We start from the raw sequence: 12,883 nt of genomic DNA, 5'->3' as shown, positions 1-12,883 counted from the left end.
GCACCAGCTAAAAAGAAACCTCTTGAGGGCTTGTGTGCCCATTCCACCAGGGCCAAGGCCTCTACTACTCCGTTAGCACGCATGGCACCTGCCCTTGAAATCTGCCAAACTGCCATGTGGGCGTCACTTCACACGTACCCCCGAAGCACTACTGCTTGGATAGTCAGGCCCATCAAAATGGGCATTTTGCCTATTTAGTCCTGTAGGACTTCTTAGTATAAGCCTGTTTGCAAACCCACCTCCGGGGAGATATTGCCTGGGTATCTATTCTAAGGTAATAAATCTATGGTTAGAAGTCTCTATCAGAAGAACAAATTACTTCCCTTCAGTAACTCTTTTTCTGGTAGAGACTATCTAACCACAGATTCCTCACCAACCCTCCAATGCTTCCAGCTCTGCGATGTAGGTTCTTCCCCTTTAAGCCAGTTACATGTCTGCACACTGGTTCAGTTGTGACTTTGTGTTTTTGGTGCAGAAATAGGCACGCCGGGGTAGTGCCTATGATGCAGACGTTGTTGACATGGAGCCGCCGGATGTCACCTACCGGTACAAAGAAGTACCGCTCAAGATTTTCTAGATCCAGTCTGACACCTGGGAAATATTCTAAGGTGAAGAATCTGTGATTAGATAGTCTCTACCAATAATATCATTACAGATGGTAACTTATTCATTTTGCTTTTTTATGTGTATATATTTTAGACTGAATATACCAAACGGCTAATATTATCTCATTTTCTACAGAAAATGTAGATAATACATTGTATTTTGTTTCCAAAAAAATTCAGACATACGAAAGGTGAACGGAAGAATGCTTGCAAATATTCTAACCACTGGCAATTGTTCAGGTTAGCATTCCAAACCATTGTTCATTTGTGCACCATGCAACATCAGATTAGACCCAGCTATATGCAAATCAGCCTTGTTCCTGCTCTAATAGGAGCAATCCAGCCCGAACTGACAAGCAGCTCCTTTCTGAACTGGAACACAAGCAACTCAGTACCGTTATCACCCCCACTTGGGTCACTACAGTTGAGTGCTGCGTGACTCGGACCCATGCCTTGGGTCACTTATGTCGATACATTAAACACACAAAAGGTGATGGGGAAGAAAGCTTGCAAATAGTCCAGCCACTGACCAATATTTGGGGTAGCATACCAACCCATCATTTTTTTGCCCATCATGCCATCTCATATTAGACCTAGTCATATGCAAATCTACCTTGATCCTTATCAATGGGAACAGTCTAGCCTGAACAGCCAAGACAACTCATCTCTGAAGATGGAATATAATCAACCCCAGGTGGGCAAAAAAACACAGTGTTTCCTAAAGTTAGAAATTTGAGGTAGGCCATCAAGAGAATGTATTATACTGGTCTGGTGTTTATCATCCCCTTTTTAGCTCGAGCATAAGCCCTAAGCATGGAGAGAAATCGCCGGTAAGTGTAATATGCCTTTTCATCTAAATAAAAACCTGCACAGCCATGTATTCTTTGTAATTGTTATATTAGTTATTCTTTGAAAGTGCGTTGACATCCCTAGAGGATTGCCTTTGCACTAACAATCACTTTTAATTCACTATTTTTTTCCAGGGAGCAGCTGCAGCAGATGGCAGATTGAAACGTGGCGATCAGATTCTAGCTGTCAATGAAGATGTTTTGGAAGGTGTCACTCATGAACAGGCTGTAGCTATTTTAAAACGTCAGAAGGGAACTGTATCATTAGCTGTGTTGCCATAATTGTGTTGTACAGTCTATGTGGGCCGTGCAAGTATATGTGTAGAGCTCGATGTGGTGCAATACCGGGGGTGCTGATCAGCATCGCCTACTACAGCTAGAAGTCACAAATTCCATTACTGTTACATGTGCAGTGTGTCCAAAATGTTGTGACTAGCCGCTTTCTTCACTTGCCAGTCTGAAAACCAATAGTTTCATGGTTGAGCTACATCACTTAAGAAACTAGATTCTAGAATGCTGAATGTGCTTTCCATTCAGCTATTAAAAAATCTGCATATTTCCTTTGTCTTCAAGACAGGCTCACAAAGGTGTCTTCTCCAGCTCTGCTTACACTATGCTGATGGTCAAATGCACTGTCAGTATTTGCACACGCGCCATCAATCTACAAGGCCAGCTCCTCTATTTAGTGTCAACCAACCAGTTAAATTGAACATCTTTTCCACTCTAAATCAAACCATGAAGGGTTTTCAGATCCATTAAAGACAAAATGATTTGGATAGCTGCTCGTGACTAATGGGATATGCATAATGTCATTTTTAAGGGTGTGCTATACACTGCTTTATATGATCTTTTTAAGAAGAGTCCATGCTCAGGCTGGCAATGCGCATAACATTTTTGTCTTCTTATCACCAAAGACATGCAAATTGAACCAAGAGGTGAGAACTTTGGTTTGGCTTCATGTATTTCTTAACTTCAGCATATGTCCAAATACAATGTTTTGGAGGAATGGGCTTCATTCAGACTGCAGCCTGTTCTTTCAATAGCAAAATGGTGTTTGTATTGTGTAGGCAGCATTGATTGTTTCACCTGTCAAATGTGTGTTCAGCTAAAGCACTTAGTGTTCTCAGCTACTGAAGAGCAGTGCATCTTTTTTCCAAATATAAATGAAGGACTCTACACTACGCACTACGTTCGAATCATCTTACCTTCCCGTGTCTTTTTCAAGAAGTCCCTTCACCTGCTCCGCCTTTGTGTAACAAATACCCACAGAGAACCAAAGTTAACGTCATGTTCCATCCTACATTCCAAAGAAACTGGACATTGGTGGTATGGTGTATAGATTCAATCAATCGCATGGGACCGTGACTAGAATTCTTTTTTTTGTGTGTTTAAATCGCACTGAGGGAGGTGGCAAAAGTAACAATTAACAAAGGTAAAACAATAACTTCTAATTGAATGTAGTAGTTTCCTACTGGACACAACTGCATAATAAATTACTTATCGAACTCAAGAGTTCCTAGCATTAATTATCCTCACGAGTTGTAAAAATAAGTTTACCAATGTTCTAAAAGCTGAAATATCAATGTCTCCTGTGGGAAATGTCCCTCCACTTAGGATATTTAATTGCCAAACTGTAGAGATCTACCGCAATGCACTTCTACCTTGATACTGATATATAATAAATCTTTACTTTTATTTAGAAATACATATATATATATATTTTGCTAATGCTATTACAATACACAAACATTTAAAATCTTGAAGACTTCTGTAAGAGAGACTACAGACTTTTTAAATTAAATAACATTCATTAGGAATGTAATCCGTATGTCAACATCTGCCATTCTGTAAGTGAGATTTCTATTTCATAACAGTGCTAAATTTTTGCATTAGACCGAGCACTTCTGAAAATAGAACAGGCCTGTTGCCACCAATACAACAGCATCTCTGTTTTAAAAACAATATTAATTGACATGACTCCAAAGTGGTGTTTACCTTTCTGGATAAATAGTTTTCTTTGAAATAGTTATGTTGCATGGTAAAGAATTGTGTCTGCATACCCTGCAATACTCAAGATTTCAAATTTTAAAGTGATAACTAGAGCAATTAAGAGTCTGGTTCAAGGCATTGTATACCTTCTTGTGTCATTGTCTGATACCATGAATTTCCCTCACACTTGCCAACTATGTTTCATATATTGTCAGGTAGCCGCAAAGCTCCACATGATCAGTTTGCACCTCACATGAAGTGAGGTTGTTTTTCGGTAGGCTCTGACATTTCTTCTCCACTAGGGCATAGGCAGGTTTGTTTAGAAGGCAACACTCATGGCCGTACCACTGCTCTGTTCTTTCTGGGCACGCCGGTGGAGTTATAGTCGATATTGAAATCTTGTTAAAAAATGTAAACTAAAAATTCAAATCAAAAGTGTCATTGTTTTTTACCAATCATATGCAAACAAATATGTGCTTATAGATCATCACGCAAATATGTTGTTTACAAGAACAGCTTGTAATTCAAATCATTACAAGTCACAAACAATAAATCAATTCCCTTCCAGTGCACACAACTCAAAGTAGAGTGTAGTAATGTGCCAATGACAGTTCGTTCCTGTTAGTCTTACTTTATGATATTTTTGTGTTTATGTGGCGAGCTGTGCATAATCACACAGTGCATTAAAATGCTGGAATGCATTATTTTCTCGTAATTCCAAAACGCAGTGCCTATATAACATTGTTTATTTTCAAATGTCTTTGTCTGCTTTTCGAAATTGTCTTTTCTGTGCAGTTTTCGGATTATAACAATGTTTTGTGAGTGATATTTAACAATTTTAGGGATTTTATAAAGAAATGGGTACATAGAGTTAAAGGTAAATGGATGAGACATTTTCATTGCCAGCTTCTAGGTGAAATGCCAAATAAATCGGACTTTATAGCCAAATATTGCCTTCTGGGAATAGTGATTCGCACAAAAATGTAATGGGAACTTTTCATGACTGCAAAAAACAAACGTCTGGATCCCACCATACACAAACATTAATTTCTCGATATTTGGGAGTCCCAACTTTAAAAAAACAAAACACTGCAAAACAGAAAGCGTCATCTTGATCTAATATGTATCTGAAGTTCTCATCGTTTGACTTAAATATACAAGTGTCCTGTTCATTACAGTTGGTCTCCGCGGTATGTGGATTATACTATGCAGTATTGTACAAATGAATCTCAGAAAGATTACATAATGATGACATTTTCTTTTTTATGTTGGAAGATACATCCTTGAGAAGAGCCCAGCTTGAATGCTGATGGTTTATAAATGAGTTATGTCATTCAGTCCATTGGTCTGCTTTGCAGCGCATGCATTTCCCTGGAACTCATGGGCTTCCGTACCCGCTAACATTCAGTTTACTTTTTGTAATCTGGCATTTTGTTTTTCTTATGAACATAAATGAAATGGTCTGCTTTCTGATGAGAACAATTTACATTCATACAATCAACAATTTGCTTGCAATTTTAAGATAAGACTTTAAGGTGTTTTTGTGACTTAATAATTTGAAATGCATACTATATAAAATTAGAACAGTGATCCTGGAATGGGAGTAACTATGACCATTTTTGATTGTAGGGCCTAATTTGTTTCACATTGTCGACTTGTTCAGTTGCATGCGTTCTGTAAGTCATTAAGATAAGTTGTATGTATATTAAGAGGATATGAGAAATTAAATGTTTTATGACTTCTTAATATTGTAATAAATCGCAGTTTCATGGACTGGTGTAAATTTTATTTCATTATAAACACTGTGTTTATGGGTCCCAGTTGTTTGACTGTCAAATTAAAAACTTTACACTGCTTGACATTTATCAAGAGTCTGGAAAAGCAAGTCCTGAAAGATTCATCTTGCAGTGCTAAAACTGACAAAGAACCAACACTGAGATAAACATTGCCAAATAGAGGTAGATTAATAGACAGTGCAGTGCTCGTTCATCACATGACAGTTTTGCACACTTCATCACAAACATCGTTGGACATGCAGAACACTAGATTTATTGGTTAGTTTGTGCTCACAATGAAATTGAAAGATCAATATAGCCCGAGATTCTTGAGGGATAACGAAGAGGAGATTTGCCTTTATTCAATAATAGTTATTACTATTAGGACATATTTCTCATCATCACCTCCTTCTACATACCTATGCTGCCTTAGCCATACGATTGATATATTCTATAACTATTAGCTATGGTTATTCTTAGGGGGAATTTTTACTTAACTAGTTTAGCTGATGTTTCTTTGTTGCACTTTATGCTGATTTCCTTTTCATTACATTACTCAATCTATCCATGTGGGAGAACTGAGACTCTTAAATATCAATATTCACCTAACATAGTCATTAAGTTGTCCAAAGTTATAAGGTGCATCAGTTTTAAGTCTCACGTCATTGAACCCAGGATCTGAGCTACAGAATCTGATAATGTTCTCAACAAATTTTGAGCAAACTGATTTGGTAAATCTCAAAACTTTTAGAACACTTTAGAAATGTACAATTCAGTATGATTTCCAACATTCATAACCCAGGCTGGTGCATCTTGTTAACATTCTGTCGTACCTTGCAGGGAGTGGACGTTAGCTCTCCGTGACTGACAGCAGTAACTGAAGGGTTCCCCGACATCGGATCTTTTACAGATTTTGAATACTCCCCGTCATTAGTCTGGGAACCTCCAGTAGTCAAAGTTAACATAACAGTGCCCATACTCCTAAATAACATTGAAAAAACGTAGACTATATATACTCTATTCACTTCATTGTATGATCAGAATTCGGCCCACTCGGGTGAATGGAACTCAGAGCTGCTAACTCCCCTTAGAGGTTGAGTTGCTCAGATTTTCATATGCGATTAAGTTGACAGAAAGGGAACACTCAAAGCTCTGTTCATCTGTAGAATGTTTTTTCTTTAATTTCAGGTGTACTGCTAATTCTTGGGACTCCTATCACCTTAACTAACAGGAAGATAAGCAGATTGTTTTTGCCCATTTCTGTTTTTGGCCGCCTGAGCCCTTGGAACCATCCAGGTGGCTGATACCTAAGGCAAGAGTTCTTTTCAAACCATGTCAAGCTTGAGCTAGAAAGATTTACAATGATGGCCCCCTGCAACAAGTGCTTGTTGTGCATATATGTAAATGTGGCTAGAAACTGATGTCTTTCAGACATTTTGCCACAAGATCGGATAGAGACTACTAGCCGCAGATTACTTCACGTAGAATTATCCCCAGGCATGCGACTGGATCCGGAAAACTTTCTTGCCCAGCATCCCTGCACGCCAGGGGGACGACATTACGCGACTCCGCCCAAGCGTCGTCCGTGCACGTGACGTCAGCGAGGTCACATAAGTCTCACCCCGGCGCACCTACATCAGTTTTTTCCTTTCCCACGTGCAATGCGTTTCCGGTTTGTGCTCGGGCCTGTTTAGGCCTTTCCCTTACGCTATTGCTGTGTGTGGGAACAGTGTGCGAATGCCTTCGGGCTTTAAAACTTGCTCGTCGTGTGGCCGCCTCATGTCGGTGACGGATCCTCACCCCATCTGTATGTGGTGTTTGGGGGAGCACCACGACTCCACCGATTGTGAGGCGTGCCAGCAGATGAAGCTGAAGTCCCGGCGGGAGCGCCGGATGAAACTTTTTTCAGCTCGTGTGTCCAGATTGGCGTTGGCGCCTCGTCCGGCCCCTGCGAAGGGTTCTCGGGCCCGTGGCTTCCCTCGCCGACATCGATCTTCTTTTAGGTCGCAAGAGCGCCACTCACCTATTGGTAAGTGTTGCAGTATGTCCCCGAGGGTTGGGTTCCGGCCTGTCGGGGGCGTGGGCTCTCCGCGGGTGGTGCAGCCCCGCTTGTCGTCCCCTTATCTGCCGGTTCCTGGCGTGGGGGCGTCCAGAGCCCAGATGAAGACATATGCAGTGGCTTTGCAGGCCTCGCTGGCTTCTCCTCCTCCTTCCCCTCCTGGGACGTCAGCGGATCCCTTGCAGTGTGCGGGGCCCTCCGCGGCGTTGCTGGCGGCTCCGGCGCTGAGTGGCTCGGATCCAGGCTCCGAGGATGTGGTGCCGTTGGGATGCGGCACTTCGGGGGTCCCTCCTTCAGACCACTGCACCTCTGCTTTGCCGCAAACTCCCGCGGGAGTCCCTGTGGTGTCGCGGGAGGTCGTTGGAGCTCGGGTCGCACCCCCGAGCCCCTTTCAGTCCTCGGGACAGGCGGCGTCCTTGTCCGAGGCCGAGGTGACACCGCTACGGCACCGGCGGCCACTGGCCTTGGCGGCGCCACAGGGGTCGGCCCATCTCGCCCTGCCACGAGTCGCGGCTGGCGGGGGACTCATCATCCTTCCCCGGGCCCTTCTCGTCCCTCCACGCAGGCGGCTACCTCATCGGAGATCAGGTCAGTGCCGTTCCGGCGCCACCCCTTCGCCACCCCGGCTCCGGCCCAGCTCTGGTCTCCTGCGCTGTGTACTGTGTCGGAGGTCGCCTCGATGTCTCCTCCGGCGCCGGTCGCCGACGGTGGCCTACCTCAGGTTGCGGACTCTACGTCGCCGAGCCGATGTCGGGACGTTGACTCGTCTTCGGACGCCTCCTCTTCTCCAGACGCCTCCTCTTCTCCAGAGGTTCGGCGGTTGCTGGTGTCATCCTCGTCGGAGACGGGCCGCCGTGTCGTGGCCTTTTCCTCGACGCCATCGAAAGGCGGCTCCTGGCTGTCCCCACGACCGCGGTCTTTGCTGGAGTAGCCGCAGGTCCCCCATTCCTCGGTCCCTCTTCCTTCTGTCCGGCCTTGGCCCTTCCCTCCTCCGGTTGGCTTGGGGGATGGCCGCCTTAGTGTGCAGCCGTCGCCTAATGAGGAGCTGCTTTCCCCTCCGCGGGGCCCCACGGACGCAGGTGCGGCTTTCGCCCGCGCTGTTTCCACGGCTGTGGTAATTTTGTGTATGGGTGATCCAGCTGCCCATTTCTCTGCCGATCATCTTTTGGAGGTTCTCCACCAGGGCTCTGGTGGTAGGGAACTGTTGCTTCCCTTCGAGGGTTCACTCCATTCTTCTCACTTGGGGACGTCCTGCCACCGGGGACCTTCTGCACTGCCACCATCCGGCACCGCGTGATCCGGTGTGCCTTTCTCTTCACCCTTCGACCAGAGGCCCCCTTTTGCAGTCTGCCTTTCCTGCTTTGCCGCTGCTGTTGTCTCCCCCGTCACGGGAAGCACGCTGGCTGGATTCCTGGGGGAGCAATATCTTTGCCTCGACCAGTGCGGCTCTGCGGGCCCTTAACACACTGTGTGTTTTGGCTAGGGCCACTTCTTGTTTGTGGGACTCGGTGGAGTCCCTTATGCCTGCCGCTTCTCAGGAGGGTGCATGTGTGGACTTGCAACACCATGTCTTGGATGGTCGGGAGCTGGCGGCAATTATCCTTCGCTCCGCTCTGGACATCTCGGAGGTGCTCTGTCGTGCCATGGCTTCTTTGGTGTCCCTTCGTCGTCATGCCTGGTTTCGGGACAGTGTGTTCCCGGAGAATGTCCAGGAACTGCTGGTGGACCTTCCCTTCGATGGTGCTCTTTTGTTCCATGCCCCTGCGGACTCGGCCATCCAGAGGTTCTTGGCGGGGCTTCGTCCTATTCCTCCTCCTCCTCCTTCTTCTCCTCCTCAGTGACCTGCAGTTGCTCTGGTTCTTGGAGCTGTTCTTCCGTTGGGGCGGGTCGCCCTGGTTGTCTGGCTGAGATTGTGGTTCTGTTGGCTGCTGGCCAGCCCCTTTTTTACTGTGTGTTTTTCCACACCATGCTGGGCCTGCGATTGGGCCTTCTGCATTTCCCATCTGGCTGCTTGATAGGCCTCCTGCAAGGTTTTCTTTTGCCGCGGTTCTTTTTGTTGTCCTCTGCTGTGGAAGTTTCTTCCTAAGAGGTTCCCATGTCTTGGGATGTGACATCCCCCATGTGGGGCAGTGTTGGCTTTTATATAGCCCTGGTATGTGCTGGGGAGTTGTGGTCGCCTGCGGACTTCTGCTCTTCATGGCGTTATGGTATGTTGCGGATGCAACCTTCTTCTTCGCCTTTTTGCTTGAGTATTGGTTCTGTGGTGTTCCTGGCGTCTGGTGTAGCTTGCCAGTGCCGCCCTTCGGTTCTTTCTGCATCGTTGTGCCTTCTTGGGGATTTAGTGGGACTGTCATCCTGCCTTCTCTGCTGCTTCCAGTGGACCTTGCACTCGGTTCTACCTCTTCTCCCTGTGGGGGGGATGGTCCCTGACTTTTGGACCCTCTTGCGGGTGCAGTTTGTCCCTGCGGGATGTTGGACGCTTCTTCCTGGGTGACCTTGGGTTCCTCTTTTCGGCTTCCGCCTGCTTCTTGCTGCCGGCGCCATCCTGTCTGGGATTGTCTTTGCTCTGCCTCTTCTCCTTGGAGTCTCTAGGTTGCTCTTCTCCTTCAGCGCCCTCCTGTTTGGGATTGCCTTTGCGCTGCCTCTTCTCCATGGAGTCTCTAGATTGCTCTTCTCCTTCAGTGCCCCCTTATTTGGCCTTGGGCGGAGGTTTTCTTGCCCCATGTGGGCGTGGGGTGTTTGGCCTCTTTGCGCCTTGCCTTGTTTCCTCTGCTGAGTGAAGACAGGTTATCATCTTCTTCTTCTTCTTCTTCTTCATTTCTCCTTGCCTGGGGGACGGGGCTCCTCGTCCTGTTTGGGACTCGGCCCCCGTGCGGGCCTCTGTTCGTCCCAGGTGGGTGGGGTCCTTTCACAGACCCTCCTTCCCCTTGGGTACGACTGGGGTATCTATTCTACGTGAAGGAATCTGCGGCTAGAATCGTCTCTACCAGATACATCGTTACCGAAGGTAAGTAACCCGTACATCAAGACTCTCACTCACAGGGATCCAAAGGCTTTGCAAATTCGTAATAAAATGTTGCCTGACACAAAGTGAGCAAAGAGTGCACCTCCAGATAAAACCAAGAAGATCGAGTTGCAGCTGGGTGGGAGCCACAAACACAGACAGACTGATCACTCCTACTCATATGCCCTCTGAGCCTTCCTTTAAAGCCCAGACTTCTGACAAGATGGATAGTTTGTAGCGAAAGTCTCAAAATCCATGATGTCCCTAATTCACCAGCATCTCCTCAAACCTTCAACTTTGGAGGAGCCTTCTCAGTGACCAACAGCATCGTTGACACAATCAAGCAAAGCTTTGTCACAGAAGAAATGTGATAACTGTGCAGAATGGTCACTGATGACTAGTGGCAAGATAGCTTTGTCTTCATTGAAAACATTCCCATTGTTGAAGGCCATCCCAGCGACAACCTAATCGACAAAAACATCTGCAGTGTTAAAGGTCCGACCATTGTCGACAGCCATCCAGACAAAGACTCATCAAGTGAGAACTACTTTGTCAGTCATTTTTCTGGGCTAATGCATCTGCCCTACACACTTAATACTGTCAAAAGAAAGTGATGACAAGCTCATCTCACTGGTTCAGCACATAAAAGTTTGCATTTACCAAACCATACACAAATACAAGAAATTGCTAGCGACTTTGTTGTTCTGTATTCAACTACTTCCCCAGTGCCATGTCTCCATGTGCCTGCTACCAGAACAATTGGATTGCAAATGGAAGCAGTAGCAGGACTTTTGGATGACATCATTTCAATGATCTCCAAAGCAAAGCAAGCAATACAGTAGTGGGTCGGTCCATGCAAAATCTTTGCAGGACAAAACCTGTATTCGTAAGACACTCCACTTCATCCCACCACGGGTGCATTCCTTTTTGGGAATGGGGAGCTATTCTCTCGAAAATTTCTCCACCATTGGATGGTGGAAGAGTTATATCTACATATAAGCCTACTGGAATAGAGAACAGTAATGTGGCCTCTAAAAACCTTTTTTACCCCAATTTGCCAAATGAAAAGTACTTGTCCGGACAGTTGACAAAACTACCAGTACTGCATAAGAAAACAGGGTCGAAGAAGATCACTTGGGTTCTTCTGTACGTCAGTGAACTAATGGGTTCTTCGGCATGCCATTGAACTAACGGTGGAGCATGTCCAAAGTTTGAAGAATGCCATAGTAGATGCCTTCAGCAGGCACATTTGTGACTACCTAGAATGGAATATAGACGTGAAATCTTCAACTAGTCTTCAACAAATGCCCCCCCCCCCCCATTCTGTTAGCCACCCCAGACAACTTCAAATGCGGGCCGTACGCTATTAAACAGTGGAACACAGGAACCCTGGGGGTAGATTTTTCTATTCCCTGGCCAGGGATTTATGCATACGCTTTTCACCAGTCCCTCTCAAGCCGATATTACTCTGAAAATGAAAGAGAGATCCATGTAAGTTGCTTAGGCCAAAAGGCAATGTTGGATTACAGAGTTGTGTGATCTCTCAGTAGATGTCCCTATTCGATTCATGGTGGGCTCATATTTACTGACCAGAGATCAGAGTAAGGCTCTATAGTTACTCCAACATGATTGTTTGGCTGCTGTAAACCTAGAGTGTGGAATTTTGAACATGCCACCTGACTGTTGAACCATCTTAGCAGAGTACATCACAGCATGCAAAAGAGTGTGCATGTGGTCCGTAAATCACAATCGGAATCCCTTACAAATGTGTCATTACAAGATTTTGTCCTGTCTTTTGCACATGGCTCCTTCCAAATTGAAATATTCCTATATTCAGGTCCATTTAGCTGAAGTATCAAGAAACCTAAGAACACAAATGACACAATCCCTCTTTTTACCAATGTGGTGAAAGAGTTTATGAAAGCTCTTTTTGGAACTTTCCCACTGTAGCCAAATCACAACCAACCTAGGAATTAAAAGTGGTTCTGGGAGCTCTTGTGAGAAACCCTTCAAAACCCAGTCAGAAGTCCACTCTGCAGATGCTGTCATTAACAACAGCTACATCATTAGACCTTCATATAAACTAGAAGAGTTTGAGAAATCCAAGCATTATAAATTCACCTATCTTATCTTAAATGTAAAAATTCCATGGTTAAACTGACCACAAATCCTCGTTGCATTTCCAAGGTGCCATCATTGCTCCATCTCAACCTAAAATTCCCTCTACCAACTTTCATTCTACCTTCCAATCCCTTAGTGAAGAATCATATCATTTTATCAGCGGCTTGTGCCAGCCCCACTGCTGTGTATAACAGTACTTGGGGGATTACCTATGATCGGACCCAAGCGATCACAGCAATTGTGTTGCAGGACTCCCCATAGCTGCTATCCGAATTACGTTCCGCTAGCAAATCCCCCAGTGGGATTCTGATTACCCTAGTATCGGCGCTTGAGCTCCTCTATCCCATGTAATCTCTGGGCTTACATCTCAGCAGCAGTTTTAAAGTTATTTTGCTAATTGTAGTACTGCCTACTTCATTACAATGACACAATTAAAAAAGTATGGTTAGTTGATGTCAGTTGGTCTAAAACGTGTATAACTT

General features: G+C 45.2%; 1 protein-coding gene across 10 annotated transcripts in view; it reads left to right on the top strand.

Moving 5' to 3' along the window:
* Nucleotides 1-5,215, top strand: part of PATJ (PATJ crumbs cell polarity complex component) — a 1,359,209-nt gene extending 1,353,994 nt beyond the window's left edge. For all 10 annotated transcript variants that reach the window (XM_085602445.1, XM_085602441.1, XM_085602446.1 and 7 more), the window contains one exon: nt 1,589-5,215. In XM_085602445.1, coding sequence (XP_085458571.1) covers nt 1,589-1,735 — 147 coding nt within the window. In that variant the 3' untranslated portion in view covers nt 1,736-5,215. The remainder of the gene's footprint in view (nt 1-1,588) is intronic.
* The last annotated feature ends 7,668 nt before the right edge of the window (nt 5,216-12,883 follow it).

The sequence above is a fragment of the Triturus cristatus genome, chromosome 4_2 (assembly GCF_964204655.1).
Source record: "Triturus cristatus chromosome 4_2, aTriCri1.1, whole genome shotgun sequence".
Classification (NCBI taxonomy): domain Eukaryota; kingdom Metazoa; phylum Chordata; class Amphibia; order Caudata; family Salamandridae; genus Triturus; species Triturus cristatus.
The sequence above is the reverse complement of the archived record's forward strand: the minus strand, read 5'-3'. Positions and strand labels throughout refer to the sequence as shown.